At 38.6% G+C, this 24,791-nt stretch overlaps 1 protein-coding gene across 3 annotated transcripts in view; it reads right to left on the bottom strand.

Moving 5' to 3' along the window:
* Positions 1 to 24,791, bottom strand: part of Ppargc1a (PPARG coactivator 1 alpha) — a 285,595-nt gene that overhangs the window by 6,069 nt on the left and 254,735 nt on the right. For all 3 annotated transcript variants that reach the window (XM_047566241.1, XM_047566243.1, XM_047566242.1), the window contains exons 8-12: positions 14,341 to 15,256; positions 13,695 to 13,799; positions 13,420 to 13,540; positions 3,482 to 3,603; positions 2,985 to 3,136 (exon numbers count right to left, since the gene is read on the bottom strand). In XM_047566241.1, coding sequence (XP_047422197.1) covers positions 2,985 to 3,136; positions 3,482 to 3,603; positions 13,420 to 13,540; positions 13,695 to 13,799; positions 14,341 to 15,256 — 1,416 coding nt within the window. The remainder of the gene's footprint in view (positions 1 to 2,984; positions 3,137 to 3,481; positions 3,604 to 13,419; positions 13,541 to 13,694; positions 13,800 to 14,340; positions 15,257 to 24,791) is intronic.

Genomic DNA, 24,791 nt, shown 5'->3' with positions numbered 1-24,791 from the left:
GATCTGGGAATGATTTACCAATAAATGGCAAGGGTGTATGTAAAATTATGCATATATTCAAGATGCTAATAATTTAATACATTTTTCAGTTAAAAAGGAATTCATGATAGATGTGTTATTTCATTTTTCTTATATGTTGGAACATCAGTATTAAACAGAACTACTTTCTGACCAAAACTATTATATTCATAATACTGATTCATCCTTCTATTATGATCTATAGTCCCAATATAATTTCTCTGTCTTTCCTCTTTAATAATTTTATCAGGGTATTTTAGAAAGATTCATTTGCTTATACAACAGTCAGTAGAAAGACACACATACTGAAGATTCCCATAAACCAAGTCTCACACCCTGGGCTCACCAGAGTAGCCTCTATCAAGTCATATTGAACTTTAGTCTTATTTATAAAAAGAGTTCAAAAATAGTAGCTGAAATCACTCTGTTTTGCTCTACTTAAAAATATTGTTAGTTTAAAATTAACTAGTTTGAAGCTAGTTAGTTTACTTTTAATAATAGAACAATGAAATGTGTAAGCTAATTTTACTTAAGGAAACAAATAAAAACAGAAAAAATTGATTGAATCTGTCTAAAGTGATAGGTCATTTTTCTCTTGGTGAAAGTAATTCCTATTTCATTATCATCATTTCATTCTTAAAATACATAAAAATTCCCAATTCCTTTAAGGAACCAGTGTATCCCATTCTCACTATAGTTAGTGCCCGTGTATGCCCTGAAGCATTTAACTTGAATTCTTCAGGGGTCAAAGACAAGAATTTCTTAGAATTCCAAACCTTGTCCCTGGTGTCGATTCTTCTATTTTAAAACAACTCCAAATTTCTAACTTCCCATTGCTATCATTTTTAATTATGATCACATTTACTATTTATCGAACACCTATGTTCCACCAGACACTGTGATAACAGCTCCCTGAACGTTTATTTAATACAGCTTTCCCAACAGTATTGGAAGGTATTTCACCAAAGAAAAACCAGAAGCCAATGGAGCTGAATGGTTTCTCCAAGACCAGTGGTGAGCTAAGTTTCAAAGCCAGGCAGGTAGGACCCCAATGCCAGGGTTCTTAGGCCTACTCTCCTGCCACTGGAGAGCTTGAGGGAACTGGAAAATCCCATGCTGCCACAGTGCACATCAAACACACTTCTAAGAAAATACAGAGTGAGCTGAGCAATGGCAAAGTTCCTATTGCTGCTGGTGAGGCAGGGAGATAACCAGAGGGGAGGCGTTCTTCTCAGAAATATTTCAGGGAGGCGCCAGTTCAATTTGGAAATACCATCCAATCCTCCCTCTACCATGATGAATCGTGATCTAAAGGCCCCTCTAGGTAGCTTATTTTAAACTCTAGATGTTTTGAGAGACCAGAAACACCCTGGCCTTCATCACTGAAGAAAATAAGTCAAATCAACTCAAGGCTTCAATCTGTCTTGAGTGTTTTTATCAGTCAACATTTGAACAAATGACTTGCCACCTTTTATATTTTCATCCCTGGGCCTCCATCTCTCTAACAGCCAGCTGCCTCTCCCATGCTTCACACTATCTATTTAGCTGGTGAAGTGAATTATAGCATATTCCCTCTGAACAATGCACACCACCAATATCAATTACTCCAGAAGACATCACTTTGTTGAAAGGGAAAAAAGAAATCCTTGTATTTGGTATTCATTTCTCTCTTTACACCATGCAGGGGCGATAGCAATGATGTCTAGTAATGCTGAGGAACACATGCATATGCTAATTTTGTGATTATAATAAATTAATTTTGAATAATTACGTTATATGCACAAGACATTTGCCTTTCTTCATTCCTTCCTCAAAGAATTAAAAGGCTTATAATCTTCACATGAGATAAGGAATGACAGGCAAAAGAAGAAAATCAAAGTTGGAAAGGAAATTAAGATGTCCACTGTAGCATTATTTATATTATCAAAAAATTCAGGAGTGAATAAATCTGTCTCTAGAATGGAATGATTAAATATGATGATGCTATTTTCCCAATACATACTGTGTGGTCATTAAAATGTGTTGATAGAGGATTCATCCTATGAATCACATTCTGTTTACATCCTCAAACATAAGAAAGTAGGCATTCCAAGACAAAATACTGCAAAGCAACACAGTTGGAGGGTAATAGTGGTTATCTCTGGGAGATGGGTTGATAGGTGATTTTACTTTTCTTCTTAATAGTTTTTTGTATTTTCCAAAGTTTACCCCTTTAGTCTATATAACTGTTATTAAAAGAGAAACAACATCTATGTATGTTTCACTCTTATCATCTATGAAATGAGAATGACAACAGTAACGTCCACCACCTAGATTAATTGGGATAATCAAATGAGAAAACGCTTGCAAAGCCTCGGCACAGCATCCAGCGAATGGAAGCACTCATCTTCTTGTCCACTTTAAAGAAAGTTAACGCGGGGTGACGTAGCATGTGAAGTTTTCACTTTTTCCTCTCAAGTTGCAAATCATAGAAAATGATAATATTTTTCAGAGTTTGTGAAATAATAAGGAAGAAAGAATAGGACCTTCGCACATTCTGTTCCATAAAACAAATAAGTCACTACTAGATTTATGAAAAGGATTCAGGGAAGGTATGGAAAGCAAAAGCAGATCACAAATACACCCACACAAAAGACACACACACAACCTAAATACATGTGTGTACACATTGTATACCACAAACACAACACACGTAGGCACGCGCATGCTCACATACAGTGCAGTTTCAGCACCTATACAGATAGTGCAAGAGTTTATTTCTGCCATTTACTGCCAAAACCTAGGCCCCTTACTTCTGAAACGTTCATACATTAAAAACAGAAAAAAATAAAAACTTCATTCAAATATTCCCTCCAGTAAAATAAAGTGATGAGATGCTCCAACCTAAGGTGCCTGCAGAGTATGTTTGCCCCTGTTTTGAGCTCTACATTATGGATTCCTCAGTCTACGTACAATAAAATCCATACCTAGGTCTGCATAGTTAGACTTGAAAAATTGCTTGCGTCCACAAAAGTACAGCTGGAAGTCAGTCTCGTTTGACCTGCGCAAAGTATATCCATTTTCAAGAGCAGCAAAAGCATCACAGGTGTAGCGGTAGGTAATGAAACCATAGCTGTCTCTGCAGTGGACAAAGAAGAGAAATTCAAAACTGGTTAAGGAGCATTAGCATACAGCCCTGTAACCCTTTCTACTTTGGGAGACTTTGCTGGGGCCAATGTCTGAGCCACTGCATCCATTTATCAGTGTGATTGTCCTGTCAAGCAGCTAAATACTTATTTCTGGGACAGGAAATCTCAACTAGAAAGATTAATAAATAGGGATGAAAGAAAATAAATAAGGTTCTGAACTCAACATGTCATCTGTCAAAGCACTTACACTGGCAACTCCCATCCCAGTAATCTTAGGGCCATAATTTTTTACATACGTCAGCTTCTAAACAAGAAATAATCTTGAAGATTCTCACCCATCATCCCGTAGATTTACTGTGCACTCCTCAATTTCACCAAAAACTTCAAAGCGGTCCCTCAGTTCTGTCCGTGTAGTGTCAGGTCTGATTTTACCAACATAAATCACACGGCGCTCTTCCTATGGGGGAGAAAGTAAGCAGATACTTTAGCTAGTTCTGGAGATAGCAAAGAGGATGCACATCTAGAAGCATCCATAAAGTACAACTATGCATATGAGAAACTCACAGAGCGTGCCAACTGGAGCAAATCGTATACCATAACCAAGAAAAGGCTACAGGGGAATCCAGTTTCACTTTCAACTTTTACCTTGTCAATTTCTCCTCTCTCACCCATGCATTCTTCTCTGTACCTCTGCTCTTTTCTACATTTCCTATCTGTTCAGTTCTTTCCTTACAAGAAATTTCACGTATTGGAAAAGAAATTTTGTACATTTAGATCTTTTTTTCTTTCTTTTTTAACAATGGATAACTGACCAATATCTATGAAAGTTTTGAATACTTGTATCTTGATTATTAATCTTGAAAAATACTACAATTCTGACCTGACTTGCAAAACTATTTAATTTCTTACCAACTCAGAATTCTAATAAGGTGTTGTACAAATTTTAACATTCTTAAAACATGGTTCTTAAATTCTAGTACACATAAAAATTACTTGGGGTCCTTATTTAAAATACAAGTTTTGGGGGGCTTGTCCCACCTGGACAATAAAAATAAATAAATTAGAAGACAAGATTCAGCAATCTTCATCTATAACAAACACACCCTGGTGTTTCTGATGCAGGTAGTCTAAAGACAATAGTTTGAAAAACTTAATCTTAAAATGTAGGCCATGTTAAGCCTTGAGTCTCTGAAGAGTAAGAGCTAAATAAAAGAGGCTATAAATTTCACTTTGCCAATAGATCTGGTCTTATTTTAGGAACAGGCTAGAGGGGTGTGGCCTAATTTTCACAATTGAAGTCAATATCATCATAATCTGAAAGTCATCAGCAAGTTATAACCTACAAATATGGGAATAATATTTTGTAGCCTGAAGACAGATTCCTTTAAAAAATAAATAAATAAAACAGGGACGCATTCTCAGGGTAAGAAGCAATCCTGCAGCTCTTGTTCTAAGGAGGCAAAGCCAAAGGTGGCAATGTCTCTCAAAACTGAGAGAAGAGAACACAAGGAGCTGAGAACAAGGATGTGCTTACCAACTAGTCTATGTCTAGCAAGGGCAAAGGAGAATAAAATGAACTTAAGGTTGCACAGGATTCAGTTAATGGAAGAAAAGACTGAGAAACACAGGACCAAACACAGACTTCACCTGTCCAAGAGCTTTCTCTGGATGCACTGAGAGTCTCCATTCTTGGATGGTGTGAAAGGTAATTCAGTTTTAGAGAGATTCCCACAATATCTATTGAATGTTTTTCCTTTACATGTGCCAAGTATTTAGCAAATGATCCAGCAGATAGGGAGCACTTGATGAGCACTCCTGAAATGTGACTGAGCTATTCACAGACTCCATACCTCCTGGATGATCTGCTCATTTATACCTGGCCGTACAGTACCATATACAATGCTCCAGGCTCTATTTCTAGATTCTGTTCTTCAGACTCAGTCAGCTATCTACTTGACATCTCAGGCTAGCCATCCCATAGGCATCTCAAACTGAACCAGCCTTACCCAAACCAGGATCTCCAGCTCCCCCTCTCCCCAGCTGGTCCTTTTCCTGAGCTCTTACATCAGTGAAGTTACCACCACCCAGACAGCTATTCAGAACAAAAGTCTGAGCAGCTCCCTTAAAAATATCTGCTCTCTCCTTGTCCCCTCCCTATGTCTAGTCACTAACTCCTCTTGAGTTTTACCTCCTGAATCGCCCTCTCATCTGTTTCCTTTATTTGCTCTCCTCTAAGCCAAGCTGCCAGATTCTCCTTCTGGATAGTATAACAACCTTTTAGCTTGAATCCCTGTGTCCACAGTTTCCTTCTTCCAATCTGTTCTGCTATTACAGTCAAAATAGTCTTAACTATGGAAACAAGAATTTAATCACGTCAATTACCATCTAAAACATTTCAATGGATTCTTGCAACTTTTAACAAAATGCATAAATCATTAACAAGACTTGGTAGGCAGGACTTGCATGACCAGAACTCTCTCCCACAGTCCATTCTTTCCTTGACTGGTTTCCAGCCACACTGAGCCTCCTTGGGATCCCAGTATATACCATGTTCCTTCCTTCCCAAGGCTTTGCACAAGTCATTTCTGGAATGTCCTTCTCATACTACACCCCAAGCCCCTCACATGCACTTTCTAGAATTATATTAAGCTCAGTACTCATTTCCTTTCTGAGACTTGAGGTGAAATAAGACTTATTAGCTGCTGACATGGAATGCAGTCATTTCTATTTCTCCTTTGTAGTTCCATGCCCAGTTGTAATTGAATAATTAATAGTTTATCTACTGTTCAATATCTGCCTCCGTAGTACCATATAGGACTTCATGAAAAGAGAGACTCTATCCTTCCTTTTCATGACTCTATTTTGAGGGTAACTGAAACATAATAGACTCTTCATGAATAGTCCTTATAGAAGAAATCAACTGCCAATTAATCATTTTTAGACTTACCCTGTCCCCTTTGTTACAGTAAAGATGGCTAAGTGCCTTACTCTCCAATACAAAAGAAAATTATAGTAGTGTTGGTGCTCTGATCATAAGAAAATCTGCCCAGATAGCTCAGCTGGTTGACTTCACAAAGTGAATAAGTTACATATGTGTTGCCTCAGTCCTAAAATATCACCTCTGGAAATCAGAGGTGGGACTCTATTGAAATACTGGGTTCAACAGGATTCCTCTGACAATGGCTATCAAGCCTGCAGAACTGGTCAGAGGAAGCAGAGCACACAGCTGGGGCTGCCTGATCCACTTCCATGTAGATTGTATGTCTCAACTGAAGGTTGTGGGTGTGTTCTTCCACAGCACCCAGCACATCCTGGTAGTCGATAAATAGAAGTGGCTGGTGAGGCTCGTGTGCACACATCAGCAAGAGACTTATAACACCACATTCCATTCTCTTTACACAGCCAGCTTCAGCCAAACAGTCAAATGTGATGGGACTGTTATCTAAACTTAAATTTCCTGGCGCCTGCTTGCATCCGTGTTATGGATTTTTTTTTTTTTTAATGAACCTTTTAGGAAAGTTACTACAACATAGAGAGAAAGGAGAGAGAAATGCAGAAGGAGAGAAAGAAATTGAGCCATAGCAAAGAAATTGCTCATCTACCATTATGGGAATACACAGTCTATGTATTCAAGGAAATTTGAAGTTAGAGCTAAAATCGACCATATGTACACCCATATGCAGACATATTGGGGCAGCTCCTGAATTGCAGCTTTACGCAAAGTTGTATGCAACAACGATTCCACAAAAAAGATGAACTAGAGGACCTTTTAGAATAGATACTGATACATTCTGCAGAAAAAAGAAGAGGCAAACTAGAGGGAAAAAACAGGGAATCAGAGGGTTGTTCTGCAATTGTTTAAATTACCTTTGTGTCTACCTTCTCTCTTTATGAAACACAGAAACGGGACTATGCCTTGCTCTCATACAGTCTCTTACAATGCGCAGAGACTGAATGCATGCTGAAATTCCCATCTGAGAAAATTATTGAAGTGCTTTGTTTTCCAAGTGCTAAAAACGAAAATAGAAGGCATCTGAAGGTCTAGAAGGCAAAGACAAAAATCTTTCCAAGATTGGCCAAGATGTCTAGCAAAGGACCGATGGTTTTTAACATGTTGCAGTTGTATTAGACAGATGAATAGATTTCATATCTTTAAAAAACCTTAACATTTGCTGCCAATTTTTCAAGACATTAATTTCTAAACAGGAGATGAAAGGAAAAGAAATCAAAATGCTTAATAACATTTCCAACTTCTTAAAGGCTTGAAGGAACTAGAAACCTTTGGAAAAAGCTCCTTGAAAAATGATTTTCAGGCCAGTTTTCACTATTGAGGAGGACGGAACATTTATCAAATAACTTTTAGCTTCAATTTTCACAAAAGCTAGTTTGCTGATGGGGTGGGTAATAAAATTGAAGATTTACGTTGCATTAACAGCTATACTAAATCCTCATTATACCAAAACACAGGAGATAAATAAAACGAAAAAAAAATGACTGAATTAACTTACTTTGCTTTACCAAAATCTTTATCAAATAGAGCAAAGAGCCTCCCAGTTAGGTGAGGAAAACAAACAGTGGTGGTTTCTCATCAAACAGTGAGCTACTTAGTAAAAGGTGTTAGATTAAGAAAAGACAGAAGTAGGGAGATTTACACTTATTGAACCCTGTGTAGGTCAAGTACTAAGTTTAAGGCTTTTTTCTAGATTATCTCACTAAAATGTCCTATAATGCTAGGTACCTACAAGGAAGAGTCTGATGTAATTTGGAATTCGCTTCTCAGAACTTTTATTCTACATTTCCAGGCCAATAATGCCAAACTTCCTCCTCCCCTGCTAATTGCTTATCCACCTTGACAATGAAAGCTGTGTTCATTTCCAGGTTAGCTGCAATGTGACTTCCTCGAAAAGTCTCAAGATTGGGCTGGAGGGGTAGTTCAAGGGTAGAAAATATGCTTAGCATGCTCCAGACCCTGAGTTTGAGTCCTAGCACCATACACACCAAACCAAAATTCCAAAGAGATTGTGAATACCAGGGGCAAGCAAAGGGTATGTGTAGGTACCTCTACTAAAAACAAGCAAGAGAGATAAGTGGTGATGAGAGAATAAGGGTTTACAGAAAGAAAGACCAACTCTTTGAAAAATGCATTACAAGTCTTTTTTTCCTTCTTTCTCTTAATACTGATTACACTCATCTAATTCAGAAACCTTGTAGTAAGTGTCTGCTACTAAGAGTGTCCTTAGGAGAGAAATAACACACCAACATTCTGCTTTCCAATTACCCCATTTAAGTACTACCCAGGAATCTCCCTGCTTGTTATGGAAGGCTAATGTGAATAAGTTCAGCCTGGTCTATTTCAGAGCTACTGTCCAACTAAAAACCGAGATGCAAGTAAACACACTGGCAAGTCAGAAAATATGAAAGCTACAGATTGCAACTATGGTAACTGCTTTTAATAAATTTTATTGAAGTATAATTGATGTATGAAAAGTTGCACATATTAAATGTGTACTTGGGGTGATGCACATGCCCCATTCCAGCAGAATAACCAAGATAATAAAATAATAAACTTATCTGTCATTCCATAAAGTCCCCTTGTGTTCTATTGTGTTCTCTCTCTCTCTCTCTCTCTCTCAGCATAATTCAAAGTGCACACTACCATATTATTAACTATAGGGAATATGTTCTACAGCAGATCTCTAGAATTTGTTCATCTTATCACAAAACTGAAAATGTGCAAATACTGAACTTAAAGTTGCAAAAAAATATTATAATCACACACATGAAATTGCTTCTTAAAAAGGCTTGAATACTCCAGCACTGAGAAAAAAAAAATGGGTTGGGAGAGGTTATAATAAAAAAACTAATGCATTTCCTCCAAAAAGAATAACTGACAAATTGTGGAACTTTTGTTTGTTTGTTTGTTGTTTCATTTGGAAGAAGTTTGTAGACATGGGTGATGACAAACTGTTCCTGGCTCCAGGGCTGCATACTGACCAACAAAGAGGAGCAATGAAATGGATGGCCACTGCCCAGGCACATCTGGGTTGGGTTTTAAGCACTGAGCCATATCATAATGTCTAGATTTGTCCTTTAAATTAACAACCCATTATCATGTTTTCTGGCAGGAAACTGTGCAGATTGCAAATGCAGTTGGAAGTAGAATTCACCAAGAAATTAGAGCAGTGGCAGTTTAGACAGTAGGCACTAAATTCTGGCTTGCAGAGCCCATTGTAATGTGAATTATTTCAAGTTTAGGAGACACAGAAAGGCAGAGAGTCAATTGGCTTTCGAGAAAGAATTTGAGTGGGAATTGTATGAAAACAGCTCTGGAAATAATAGTGATGTTTGTCCACCCTGGAGGATTCTGTATTAATAACAACTAACAGTGTTCTCTTAGTTTCTGATGTGATGCCTGCAAGTTTGGCTGAATTTAGCCTTTTAGAGGAACAATCGGTGAAAAGTTTACAGACATCCTAAACCACCGTCTTATGGGATTAAAAATAAAATGCAACCTAGTTCAAAAGACAAAGATAGAAAACACTAATTCTGTAAATATCAATTTTCATATTTTTAATGCTTTTTAAATTTTTCCTTTTGGGGCCTCTGTGTGCTGGTCCCCTAAATATATGATGGTATGATTAATGGTTAATCCAGCATGGCTTCCAAGATATTCCAAATGTAATTTGCTCCTCATTCATCACTTTGAGGGTGTTTCCAAGAGTGCATGGGAGTCACCTACCTGGCAGTCGACTTGGGGGGGGCCTGTCCTAGTTCACTTAGCTACTTCATAAATGAATTTTAAAACTCATTTTAGTCAAATGAGTCAAAAATTATTGCATGTAACCCTGTGCTCAAGTCCATAAAAACATACTTTGCAAATGCATTATGGCACAAGAAAGCAGACCATTTAGAGAAAGGAAATCAATCAGAAAATCCTCCTGTGGGTAAATTCATTAAATAGTTCCACTATGCCTTCAAGATACATTTCAAAATCTTTAGCATGAGTTACAGAACCCTTCAGAATCTGCCTCTCACTGAAGTCTCTCAACTTATTTCCTGCCCTTCCTGTGCCCCAGTGTTTTAGTTAAATGACTAGTAGTCTTCTAATATATTGAACTATTTTCCTGAAACTAAGTATGAGCTATAGCCTCTGCCTTGAACAGCAATATTAAAAAATATATATATGCCATGTAGGTAATTTTAAATTGTCAAAGAGTCACATTCAAAAGAAGTAAAACAAACTGAAAATTCAATCTTAAAAATACATTTTATTTAGCTCACTATATCTAAGCCATTGTCATATGAACTTTGGATTGATATTAAAGTATTAATTACATATTTTTTTCATTAATTTTTGTATTTAGTCATTAAAATTTAATCACACACTGTCTCTTAATTCTGCCTAGTCAAACTGTCCATGGGCTGACAGCCACCATATTTGACATGGCAGGTATAGGACATCTTTGCCCTCCCTCCCTTTCTGGTTAAGATTATTCTCAATCTACATAGGGATGTCCTTCCTCACTCCCGTGTCTAGGTGACTACCAGTACAACGCCCTACAGGGATCCTCTATCATACCATTTATAACACTACTTTGTCTGCCTTTGCAGCTTTATCTGTCAGGAGACTTGAAGGTCTCTGGTTGTGGGGACCAGGTCATTTTATATCCCAAGCTCGAGCAAATGTTCGTCAAAGAAACTCACGAGTTTTCATTTGTGTTAAACAAAAATAGCATATAATTGTCCAAGGGAGAATGATTCAACAGAAAATTCCAAATCTTACAACATACATACATGAATATACTGTAGCAAACTCACCATTATATATATATGCACAAGACACTAATGTAAACAAAATGTAAATAAATAGAAAGATCAGTATAGTAGATGAAAGGTAATATGAGGACAGAGCGCAGGGTAAGGCTAAGTATCGGGAATGAATTGGAGCAAATTGTATTCCGTGCATTTATAATTATATTAAAATGGATCCTAACATTATGTGTATCTATTGTGAACCAATGAAAAAAGGAAGGTTCCAAATCTTTATTAAGCACTTAGTACCTATAGATCCCTTAATTTGTAAGAAAACTCTGTGTCCTAGGTTTTTGCTTTTTATCTGCTTTTCAAAACCAAAAGCTAAAACATGTCCCTAAATCAAGACTCTTACCATTACCTAGTTTATAAGAAATGATTTAAGAGAAGCCAAGTTGACATTTGCAACACCGCAAGTCCTCTTTTGAAGAGAACTGATAAAGATTGTCCTAGTAAAAGAAAAAACTGAGGAACTCATCAACATTTGTACCATAAAGGAAGGCAGGGTGGTTTCTGCTTTCAAACTGAATGTGGAAACCCCAAGGAAGCTTCTGGCTCATCTAGAACAACAACACTGTCCCATCTGTTCAGAAAGAGCCAAACTAACAAAAAGTTCCCTCTCTTGTAGACTGATATTAAAGTATTAATTTTTTTCATTAATTTTTGTATTTAGTCTTTATACTTTAATCACACACCATATCTTAATTCTGCTTAGTCAAACCATCCATGAGCTAACAGTCACATATTTGACACTGCAGGTATAGGAAATCTTTTGCCCTCCCTCCCTTTAGGGTTTCTTTATTCTAACTGAGTACTGGGGGCTAAATTATCTTTGAAAGGCATAAAATAAGCATGTGTTATTTATTTACATGTTTTTGATGAAAATATTAATATGACTTTTGTTAGAATTCAGTTATATTTTCACCAAATGAGTACATACAGGATGAAACTATTAGTCTCTATCTTTAATATTCTATTTGGGGAGAATCAAGGATTTTATAAAATATGAATTTGCAAACACTGAAATAACTATTTTCCCACACGCTTGCTTAACATGATTCTCTTTTGTAATGATTAATTGTAATGTGCCATATTCAAAGGCTTTGCAAACTGTATGGCACTATATAAATGTGAGTTATTATAATTATTGAATAGGTCATTAATTAAATATAGCAATATTAGAAAAATTGAATTTTTAATTGTCATTAGTCTTCGTAAGTGTTAATAATGATTCTCTGGCAAATCTTAATATCAAAGCTCATTTGAAAGTTGAGAAAAAGGAGGAAAAGTGTCATAATTTGCACAAGGCCTTTGATTCAATCTTTGGTAGGTTCAAAGTTAAATGGCAGTAAACACCCCAGAACTAAGGTCTAACTGTTCAGTTACCTCTCACTCCTTTCTTCTTGATGCCTGTGATTAACAAACCTCTCATTTGAACTTTTTTCCTCCAACTGGCAAATGTTGGCTAATGCTTGAGTTTGACTATTAGCTCTTTTATTTAGACTTTTCAAAATTTTTTGATGTTAGTGGGTTTTCTTAAAAGTACCATAAAGCCAACCTTCATAGTTTAAAATCATTTCCCTAAGCCTTGGTTAGCTTATAAGCAAAATATGTCAAATGCTGATTTTTACTGAACTGACTCTTAGCCACAAGCACAGATAGGCCACAGGTGCAATGAACCAAAACAGAGCCATATCGGATTGATTAGCCAGGGCTCCCTGGAGCACCATGTTGGGAAAGACCCTAAGACTCTGTGGGGGCTTGGTGGGACAGAGTTCCATAATCAATTAGGAATGTCTGCCACGGTCGTGTACTGGGCGTTGATGGTCACAGAGCTTCATTTTGCCATCTAAGGTTTAGTTGGATAAGCAGCAGTGTGGAGCTGGGATAAAGTCTACTTATCAGCAGATGCCAAAAGAGAGTGCTGACCCATCTTAAATAAGAAATGATAACTTTCTCAGCAAATCCTCCTCTAGAGCTTCCTTTAAAGCTAACATGAACCCAGTCTCCTCATGGACAATCCAATCCTTGTGTCTGCCAAAAAGATGAAAACTGAAACCAAACAGCATTCCCTCCTCATTGTCCACTTGGAGAAAGAAGCAACCAGAAACAGGGAGGAGACTCATCTTTAGCCAGATGAAACTGGTATCTGCCCAAATAAATCTCTACTCCCTCCATTCTTCAAAACAAAACTCAAAAATAGTAATGAACTTCCAAATGCACCTAGAATGAGAAATCTACTGACATAGCACTTTTCTCCAATAACTTGTGTTAAGCAGGACTGAAAACTCATTGATATTTTAAAAGGCTGATTATGGCCCATTTAAACAAAGTCTTAACTTTAGTTTATTTTCTAATCTACCAAAAAAAGAAAAGAAAAAAAAAAAAAAAAAAGACACATAGGAAAAAAAAAAAAATAGCAACCCTCTTTTAAAAAGAAAGTTCGCTCCCGGCTGCTTACAATCGCCTTCTGCCTCTGCCTCTCCCTCTGCTTGGCCCTCTCGGATTCCCGCTTCGCGTACTCTTTGCGGTATTCTTCCCTCTTCAGCCTTTCGTGCTGATACGCCTCATAGCTGTCATACCTGGGAAACACAACTTTGTCATTAAGTCAACCACCTCCATTTGCAGGAGCAAGATGAATGGTAATTTGGGGAGATCAGAAGGGCTCTAGATGCCATCTTGCCATCTAAAGGAAGGGGATCTAAGAAGCCCAAGGACGAGGACAGGCCTCATTACCTGGGCCTCCGGTTGTAGGGCGATCTTGAGCGTGATCTCACATATAAGGGAGAATTTCGGTGCGTGCGGTGTCTGTGGTGGCTTGACTCGTAGTAGTAGCAGGACCTGGGAGAGAGGAGAAAAATGAAAGGGACATTTGCCACTGCCATGTACCCCAAGTTTATTGGCGCTTGGGAACATCCCGTGGAACTCTGTGCTACATAAACTGGCTTTTCCTTCCTAGCTCCTAGTGAGAGTTCCCAGTGACAGCTTGTGATCAGCTCGTCAGCTCAGGGCCTGGGAGGGATGTGTTCTCTCTCAGTGTTCCTTATTGATGTGAACACTGAGCACCAGGTCTGGTACGCTGTCAGCTTTATCTCGCATGGATCTCAACTATCCTGGCACAGGGCAGCTCTCCAGGTAATGGAAAAAGTTAGATGAACAAGTTTCTTACAAATTGCTCTCTCTGATCACACTGGCTCAAGGCACTGGGCCCAGGTCTGAGAGATGAGAGAGAGGGAACTTGGGGAGGGAGGGACGTTTAACGACATGGTTTCAGCAGCACGAGGAAGGCAGGGGCGGAGAGCTGGTCGGCTCTGGGAATTTGATACGCCTTTGACTTCCTGGGCAGCACCTTAAGCCCTGGGTGGGTTTCGACAAGGTTTACCTTGAGGAGGATCTACTGCCCGGGGACCTTGATCTTGACCTGGAATACGGTGATCGGGAACACGACCTTTGTCGAGAAAAGGACCTTGAACGAGAGCGCATCCTTTGGGGTCTTTGAGAAAATAAGGATTTGGGCGGTGACACGGAATCTCTACACGGAGAGTTAAAAGAAGAGCAAGAAGGCGACACGTCGAACAATGAATAGGATTGCGTGCCATCCCAAGGGCAGCTCAGTTTATCACTTTCATCTTCGCTGTCATCGAACAGGCCATCCATGGCTAGTCCTGAATTTATAAACATAGGTAGTTTGGAGAATTGTTCATTACTGAAATCACTGTCCCTCAGTTCACTGGTCTTGTCTGCTTCGTCGTCAAAAACAGCTTGACTGGGATGACCGAAGTGCTTGTTCAGCTCGGCTCGGATCTCCTGGTCTTGGAGCTGTTTTCTGGTGCTGCAGGGACAGGCCTGCCTGCTGGCCTCCAGCGTCTCTCTCAGGTAGAGCTGGTCTGAGTCTGTGGAAGAACAAACCTGCCCCTGCCAGGCAGAGGAGGCATCTTTATAGTCTAGTTGTCTGGAGTCTGGGAGCTCCTGTGACACGTGAATAAGTATTTCCGTCTTGGAATTAATTGACTGGCAATAGTCATGGTCACCAAACAGGCGTGGGCTGGGCCGCTTAGCCTTCCTTTCCTCGTGTCCACTGCTGGGCACCGAGGACTTGCTGAGCTGCGCGTACAACTCGGACTGCTCAGGCCCTTTTTTGGTAGAGTTATTGCCTTGGGTACCGGAAGACTCGCTGTACCGGGGCTTCTTTGATGGCGGTGGCACCACGGTCTTGCAGGAGGACTTCGGCTTTGGAGAAGCCCTAAAAGGGTTATCTTGGTTGGCTTTATGAGGAGGAGTTGTGGGTGGAGTGAGGCCTGAGGCAAAAGAAGAGAGAAAGAAAGAAACAAAAAAAAAAAAAAAACAGTGACAAAGAGAGAAAAGAGACAGAGATAATGTTTTTAAATGACGAGACACATTTCCTAACTTTTCCAAGATTTCAGACAAGGGTTAAAACTGAGTGAAGAAAAGAAAGCTAAATTCAGGATACTTTAAAAGCAGACTCTTCCCCTAAGCCTCTGTCACCAAGAAAAGATGGATCGACAACACCCAGCAGCAGTGGGAACCATGATATTTTGTATTTCAAACACCGATGCTAACAAATCCTGCTTCCCAGGAAACATGGAGGTGTCACCCCGGCCCCCGGGGCTCCATTCCTTCGAGGGTATGGTACCGGCTGCCTCATGGAAATTCAAGCAGTGGGACTCGGGAGCCACAGAGTAGCCTTAGTAGCATTTGTCTGCAAAGAATGTTGCAGAAGAGGCATCCGGCTCAGGGCTCTTTACCCAATCAAGAAAATCTAACCTTGAAGCTGGGGAATTAAGCAATTTGGAGTAAAAAAATGGAATGAAAGCAAATGTTGGTCCGGGTGGGAATGGGAGAGACAACTTCCAAGTCAGTAAAATACGACAGACCAGACGAATGCAGGAAACCAGAGTCACTCCATGACTTGACGGCAATGATTCTTTGTCGCCACAGTTCATTAGCTTAGTAAACCATGGCTAATGTAGGTATAATACGTTCTTGTAAGCATAACTAATACATTCTGTCTAAAATATGGTTCTGCAACAGAAACCTAAGTGAACAGTAACAGTAAATATCGCCGCCAGTGGACCATTTTATTTAGAGCACATCAGTGAGGGCGATGAGACGGAAGGATTGAAATGAATCCGAGCTCTGGCAACTAATTAAATAAAGAAGAAAGAAAGGAAGAAAGGGGAACACCCGTCAGTTGTTGCCTTTCCTCTTCTGCCACAGAAGGATGGAAAATTCCATAAGAGGCCAAGGTAGGAGGGTCTGTGAAGCATGGTAGTTACTGCTAAGTTTCACCCCTCAGTAGATTCTCCTCCTCCCGCCACACCCAGGAAGAATCATTGTGAAATGGCTCCAGAGTCCAAGGGACTTTGAAGAAGGGCAGGCTGGAGTTCAAATGACTTTATGCTTACAAGGGAACATTTTAGTTTACAATACACTTTCTATTTAGGAGGATGGGTGAACGCTATTCAGCAAAAAAAGAGTTTCCAGCCCGCTAACAAGCCTGGGGTTAGACTTGAGGCAACTGCACATTTCAAGGAAAAAAAAAAAAAATCCTACCTTGCTGGAAAAAAATAAATATATATCATGAACCAAGTAGGTCACAGAAAGCCACATGAAATTTTGATATGAACAGGAAGGTGCTGCCTCGCTCTCCTACTCTACAAAAAGGAGGTGGAAGAACTCAATGTTTTCTCCCCCCAAATGAACTATTTTATACCAATTTTGGGCAAATTTTAGTAATCATAGGTAATTCATTCTAAATGAAAGGATGAAGGGTATAAAAACAGGGAGGGGTTTGGCCTTGGAATTCCATTCCCGAAAAGCCTGGAAGGCCCAGGAAGGTAGTGCATAGGGCCTTCCATGCTTCCTGGGCCAGTAGAGCTTGTTTTGACTGGCAGGTGCTCTTGAACCCCCTCTCACCCCTTGCTGCAGTCGAGAGGGGTCAAAATTTGACTGAACCAACACCTGTGCACTCAGCTATGCCTCCTCCTGCTTCCTCTTTCTTAGCTGATTATGTCTTCTATTCAATCTAAGAAGTTCCCGGGTGGTCCCTTTCCTCTTTTCTCTCTTTTTCTTGCTCTTTTTCTTCCTCTTTTCTCTCTTTCTTTCTGCCCTGGCCCATTTCCACCACACACTACCTTCAGCTACCAACGCAACAAATTTAAAGACACGGATACCCAGGAAAGAGATGGCAAGTTTTCAAATATTTCTCACGGGAGTCTAAGATGCTTAAGAAATAATGACACATAAGCTCTTTTGCTGAATAAATACCAGTTAAATAAACCAAATGTTAGGGCCCTTAATTTGGAAGAAATGACATACAACTTCCTAAAACCCAACTCCATAAATCTTTTCCTCTTCGTTCCAAGTTAGGATCATTTTTGCTTCTCTGATCGTTTACTGTGGGGATCACTCACTTCACATAGGACAGATAGTGCTGTCTTCTTGCTTATTTCCTTTTGAATGTGAATTGTATCTTCTCTCAAAATAGATCTTAGACTCTTTTGGAGAAATCTCTTGGGCTTATTTCTCACAACTTGTTTTTGCTCATTTTAATTTTTCTAGCTTCTCCTTAACAGAAAAGCTCTCATCTCAGAGGCCCAAGATTCGCTTCAGAAGCTGGCTAAACAGTTTTAACCAGAAGGTGCCCAGACCACATGTGGAGCACCATGGCCCTCAAGAATCTCGGTAGGATGTCGCCTTGGTACTCCCAAACGTGTGTGTTTTGACGGACATTCTAGATTTATAAAAAGAAACCCTAAACTTCAGAAACACCAAATTAGGCCACTATTAGAGACGAGTTCTAAAAATAGCTCAGCTATCTAGGGATTTTAAATATAGAAATTCTTTTTAGTCTTGAAAATTCGAAACCCTGTCCCAGTACCTAAGCTCATTATCGCTTAAATAACTGGTTCTCAAGTTGCTCTTGGAAGTGGCAACTTTATACTTTCTTTGAGTTAAAAACAAAGCTTTGTACCTCCTTCAGTAACAGATGGCCTCTGGCCACTGAATAGGAGTTCAATGAACACCTACTATGTGCTGGATGCTATTGCAGATGCTGCTATTTCAGGGATTCTACCCTCAAGGACTTCATGGTTCGTTTTAATAAAAAGACAATTCTTTGACATTTTAAATCAGTATATTTTTCTTTCAGATATGATTAAAACTTATGGAAATGCTCAGAGACAACTAAATATGTCCTGCATGTGAAAATATCAGAACTGTGAATTTCTGTTCACATCACCTGTTAAACCAAACAAGTAATATTTGCTTACTGGATGACAGATACTTTAGGATTAGTGCTGAGATGGCTAAAGGAAAATAATTTAGACAGTTCCCTAAATTTTTTAACTTTTATTTAAAGATCTTTAACCAGAGAATATCTCAGCACAAGACTGAGAAGTGGCAAGAATGACAAGATTTCCTATCGCCAAGTGCTTAATTGAAAAATCTATCTCCAGATATGGTCGAGACCCCAGGCCAAACAAGACTAAAATGCTAAGAGTATTTTTTTTTTCTTTTAACATAGTGTCAAACTTTCCAGAGCTGTTGATGGGCACCCCAACCTTGCAATGCCCCTGCATCCATGGTGTTTCTCCAACCTTGCCTCTTCTGCCCACACTTCCTTTCCTGGGGCAGAGGAAAGATCAGTGCTCAATTCCTTAATGCCACTACCTTTGCTCATCTTCCCGCTAATCGCTGGACTCTCAATTTCATGCCACAAGCCTAAATCAACAGTGCTAATGCCTCCCATAACCTCCGGATTATTTCCTGTGTGTTGATTTTCTGGAGAATGTGTACATTTTGGTGTTGACATTACAAGGTATATTCCATGCTCTCTCTTGAACTTAGCAGGTTTTGACAGATTTATGTGAGGACAGATGGCCATTACAGGCTGAAGGCTGACAAGAGGCAGTTCAGAGCATTGTTAACACACTTGCACAAACTCTCAGCAGTGCAGCTCTGTGCAGAATGTAATTCAGACTATAGCTTTTTTATTGCTGCCTATTTTCTTTTGTCAAAAGAGCCTGCTGTGCAGAGCAACAAATGGCTGCTATTACCCAGAATGTAATGGGTGTCAGACAAATCACGTAACACAAACAATCAAGAGGATGTAGGTCATATTTCAACAGAGCACAACCTTAGCAATATTTATGATTACTGCATTGAAATGTGCTCTATAATAAACAAGTACCTCTACATCACTCACACTTCCTCACTTGTGCACGGCAAATCTGGGCGAAGTGGCACACACTCTTACAGTCATCGTTTTAAGCAGTCCCTTTTATTTAAAAAAAAAAAAAGTCAGAGACGAGTTTTGTTTTGTTTTTCATTGTGTACTCTAAAATGATTTTCTCTGAGGACACCTCTTTGGGGGTTGTTTAATTGCATGACTCTGATAGATGGCGACACTTCTGCTTGGCTCCGACATCCATCCAACTTTAGGTGGACTCTTTGTTTTTTTTTTTTTTCCTGTTTTGCGTCATAGTTTTGTAACATTTTATAGCATCTAGTGCTAGCTCCGCAACTTAGTCTTGAGTTCGTTTAACAGTGGGGATCTGCTTAAGTAGCACGTCAATTCAGGTATTCAAGGGAAAACAAAGAAAGGATTTCTACTTTGCTTAAAAGCCCACCAAGATAGGGAGACTGGACAAAGAGGACATGACTCTCCTTCTCACATATTGTAGGCTTCGAGAACTTGGAATGGGTCAGAGAGCAGGCGAAGGCTAGTACTTACTGGGAACCAGTGCCACCCCTACAGCAGTTGCTGTTTTCATTGATAAAGTCCTGCTCTCCACACCCCCACTTTCCCAGGAATCTTGGGTGTTCCATGAGCTCCAGGCACAAACATGTAAGCACTTGGCACAGAGGGGTTTCACACGCTGCTCTGGTGCTCCAGTTGACAGCAGACCATTCTGACTGGAGAGGCGCTGACTTTACTGCTTCAAATATTCCTTGCACGGCTCCTGATTATGGAGGAACCATCCAGCCTTACAGTCGAGAGCTCGAACATTCCTCTAACATGTACCTTACTTACGCCTCAACTTTTGCTCACAGAAGGTAAAGATATGGATTGGCCCTCACACACTTTCTGCAGAACTGGGACAGGGAACCTGGCATTGCAGGTGTCTGCCACTAAATCTAAAGTTGACGTGGGAGAGGAAACTGCTTTGGTATACCGGGCATCGAGAAAATAGGATAGTACCATTTCCAGAATAGAAAACTAAGGAAGAAAGGACTGATGGTTATAGATGAAGGGTCATGAGGAATGAGACTGAAAATAGAAAATGAAGGATGTGGCTGAAATATGGAAGAAATTCCTAACAGTGAGAGTTGCCAAGCATTGGAATGGGCTGTAAAGAGAATTTGTTGGGTCTCCCTTTCTTGAATTCTCCTTGCACAGGAATGGATTATATGACCTGTCAAAATCACTTTCCAGTTCTCTGATGCCGTGGTTTTCTTTTTAAAACTACAGACTCCTGTTCATATTTTGCTTTGGTCTATTTTACCCCAAGTATGTCACATACAAAAGAAGAAGCTATCAAAAGGATATATCAAATTTATGCTGTTTGTCAATATTTCTTCCAGAAAAGTGAACTTTTAAATAAGTACAAACATGACCATATAAAAATCTACATGAAAAAAGGGAAAAAAGAATAAAAGAAAAAAGAAAAAAAATCTACATGAAAGAAGTAGTTAGAAATTAATTGGTTGATGAGTGTTTTTTAAGTTACAAGTTCACTAAAATAATGATTGCTGATTTAAATAAAGGGAAAATATTAATTGAAAAACAAATAACATCAAATCATATTTTCACTATGATTAAAACCATTAAAAAGCATATATCAATGGAGAAAAAAATTGCTAAAACCTAGCTGTATTTGGGTCACCAGATTGCTGGTTATTCTTCTTGTTTTCTTCCTCAGTTATGAAATAGTCGTATTGCTTTTACAGTGTTTGTGGCGATAACAATTAAACAATCTACACATAGATATGCATGAAATATGAAGGCCACTTTGGACCCTAGCCATATTCACTCAAGTCTGTGGTTAAAACCATCAACTTTTGGAGCTGATGTTGCCTCGCCACTTACTTTCAGAAGCAAACAAACAAACAAACAAACAAAAAAACCCATAGTACTCTGAATCTCCATATGCAATAGATTTAAATGCCTTCTGCCAAAAGAGCATTCTCTTTTCTCTCATCTTGCTTTACTAACAGTTATTTTGAAATCAAATTAGTTTTTACACCTGTAAAAGAGAAGAGGGTTTTTTTTTTATCAGCCAAAATGAGCTAGTTTAGGACAATCACAAAGAAGTCAGACCAGCTGGCAATGCCTAATAAAGCAAGCTTCCCATCTCATCCCTCCTGTCTCCCAAAGATACTGCAGATGGGGCAAAGACATTATTCTGGAGGTCTTAGAATTCTGTTGACTCTTTACATTTCCACTTAAATGTTTAGAAAATTTCACCAAAATCTGTGAGACTAAAGAAAGGGAAGACACCAGAAGGATTGGGCAACAGCTTGATCAACTTATTTTGCCTTACCCAAACAGATTAAGCATGTAGAACAAGGATCATGAAATCAACATGTGAAGGCTGTATCCATCCTATCCACACCCCTGCTGCACCTATAGCAGACATTGCTAATGGATCACAACATTCCCACTGAGTGCAGACTTGGCCTTAGAGTCTTTCTCAACACAATGCTCCTGGCAGTCAATACCAATCAATGAAACTTGGCAAGTGAAATGAAACCTCCTTAACATAACAGATGTCAACTACTAAATTAAATTTCAGACTTCGGGAAAGAGATATTCACTCTAGTCAAAGAACTACTTTGAACCCAGAGTCAACATATATCTATTTCCTTAATAATGAAATGGACAGGGAGTCAAAAAATATATGTAAAGTGCCAATTATGGAACAATTTAATCATCAGAATTTATAATAATAGAAGTAGTAGTTGTTGAGAGAATATGAAAGAGATGTTGTTTCTGCTCTGAGTTGCTAAATCCCACACCCACACCAAAAACAGTATTTGTACAATTTGACAGAAGTAGGTATATTGGGGCCAGGGGTTGGGCATGGCACAAAACAGAATAAACAACCTCATACATGAGAGTGCCAAAGAGGATACAGCAACAAGATCATCAATCTTAGAGAACAGAAGACAGTCAACAGTTGAAAAGACAGATACAAGGGACAATGGCCTCCACAGATGGAATTAGTGACCAACAGGCTAATATTTATGAATCCTTGTACAAGAGGCTGGCACTCTGGTTTTATCTCATTTAATCTCCACAGCAATATGGACATGCAAGTATGGTCATTCCTTCATCTGATGCAAGGATCCTGAATCTTAGGGAAGATGAGCAAACTAAGCCCATATGCTAGACAAGGGTAGATTCACATTTTGAACTTGAGTTTATCTCACATCAAAGCAAGGTTTCATACAACTTCACTAAGATATGCTATCTGCTTTTCAAAGTTATAACAGTATACTTTTATTGGTGACTTTGCTGTTTGTAGAGTATTTTAATTCTGGTTGAACCACATGTGGTCACCATTTTTGTATGTAAAAAATTGTGAAACACTGGCAATATTGTATTTCAACCTATATTTTATTCCTTTGGGTCAGACAGTAATTTCATTTGGTAGTTATGTGACTTAAAATTTGAAAAATCTAAGGACAAGAAAAAAATCAACAAAGAGTACAAAAAACAACAAAGGGTACCAAAAAGAGTATTAGCAATCAGAAAATTAACAAGGGATTAAGCATGTGTTCCCCTTTGGAGTCGCTTACTGATTTCACTTCCCATGCTGAATTCATGCTATTCAACCATCTCTTTGATTTCCTGCCTTCCTGTTTCTCTTCTTGTATGAATATATTCTCTCCTTTTCACCTCCATGCTTCAAAATCTGATGCAAATACTTTTCTCCCAAAAGATTTCTTAGTTAGTTGAGTCTATTGAGAGCTCAATGTCCTCCAAACTCCATTCCATGGGTCACCTACATCTTTCTCTAAGATAATGGTATTGTCTTAAAGTATCCTTCAGTCCTTGAACTGTTTCTACAGTTCTTATAAATCTTTTGCACAACTGCTGTCTTTAACTTTAGAGCCATGTTACAGGGTCCCTTTGACATCTTCCTTTCTTCCTTTGTGATTCTGAAGTGCAATCAATGTTGGTCACACTATTAAGTGATGCATTTCACTGAAGATTTTAGAGGAGATGGAGACCATAGACTTCATATACTGATAGCATTTCATACCTAGAATAACTTTATCAAAAAACAGCAACAAAAAAAAGTCTTCCTTCTACCCCTATCTTCTACTTCCGCATGGCAGGTTCCAAGCTTCACCTTCCAGACCCCTTCTGCACTCTCTAAGTTCTTCCTCATCTTCTCTTTCCTATAGCTCTAGATTCCTTTTCTCATGTAATGCAATATGGCTCTACCTCAGCTTCCATGGCCTACATCAACACAGTTCTTATCATCATGCTTAACAAATAAAAACCACTCTATGTGCCTATCTTTCTTAGAAAGTGGCAAAACATTATATCCAACAAATATTTTTTCTTATCATGTTACTTATCAATGTGTGTTATTTTTCCAATAGACTAGACTCTCACACCTAAAAGATGAGAACATTTATCTAGCACCTACTAAGGCCAAGCACTATTGTGTGCTCCATGTTTGCATGAATGACTGTCTTACACTTGCTGTAACATCTACCAAGACCTGACATATTGTCAGCAAGGAGCAGGAATCAAAGTATGTTGGTAAATTGATTTCATTGAACCCAATATTTCACACAGTATCAAGAATAAAAGATTTAAATAATAAGATATATATTGATTCACTGAAGAAACAAATCCACTATATAAAATTTTAAATATTCCTAACATGAACCAAATATTTTAATAAGTCTCTACTCGCCTTTCAGTAGATCAGGCTACTAAAATTCCAAAATTATAAATAAATTCTTTAAAAGTAAGTTTTGGGGCTTGGGATGTGACTCTGGTAGAGCCCTTGCCTAGCATGTGAGAAGTCTTGGGCTTGATCCCTAGTACTGCAAAAGTAAATAAGTAAAAAGTAAATGAACCAATGAATAAATAATCTCCTAATCAGAAAAAAATGTTCAACTTCTGCCAAGAATAAATAAAATGAAGTGATGTTTTATAACCCCATAATCTCAGTAATAGAAAAAAATGCAAATTAAATGATATGTTCATGTTTATAAATTAGATAAATATTTTAAAAATGAAAATAATCAATGTCAGGAAAGACATGATGAAGCAAGGATCCTGCTGAGCATAGTGTTGCATGTCTGTAATCCCAGCAATTCAGGAGGCTGAGGCAGGAGGACCGTAAGTTTGAGGCTAGCTTGGTTAACTTAGCAAGACCCTGTTTCAAAATAAAAAATAAAAGGGGTTGGGGATTTAGCTTATTGGTAAAGTCCCCTGGGTTTAATCCCCAGTAAGAGAAAGGAAAAAACAAAAGCAAAGATGTCCATTCAGTGCTAAAAATGGGATATAAATAGAAGTACCCCCTTTGGAAAGCAATGTGGCAATGCATACATCAGATGCTCCTAAGATATTTATATCATTATTTTTGACATTAACAACTATTAGGAATGTATTTTGAGAAAATAATATTTAAAGATTTATGAGCGAAGATTTCCACTGCAGAACTGTTTCCAAAGAGTAACATTAAAAAACAACCTTAACATAAAACAATAGAGGAATGATTAAATAAAGTTTGAAATGCCTACTCAAATAAATATTATACAATACTCTAAAAGTCTGATAATAGT

Source organism: Sciurus carolinensis, chromosome 10, assembly GCF_902686445.1.
Source record: "Sciurus carolinensis chromosome 10, mSciCar1.2, whole genome shotgun sequence".
In the NCBI taxonomy this organism is placed as follows: Eukaryota; Metazoa; Chordata; class Mammalia; order Rodentia; family Sciuridae; genus Sciurus; species Sciurus carolinensis.
The sequence above is the reverse complement of the archived record's forward strand: the minus strand, read 5'-3'. Positions and strand labels throughout refer to the sequence as shown.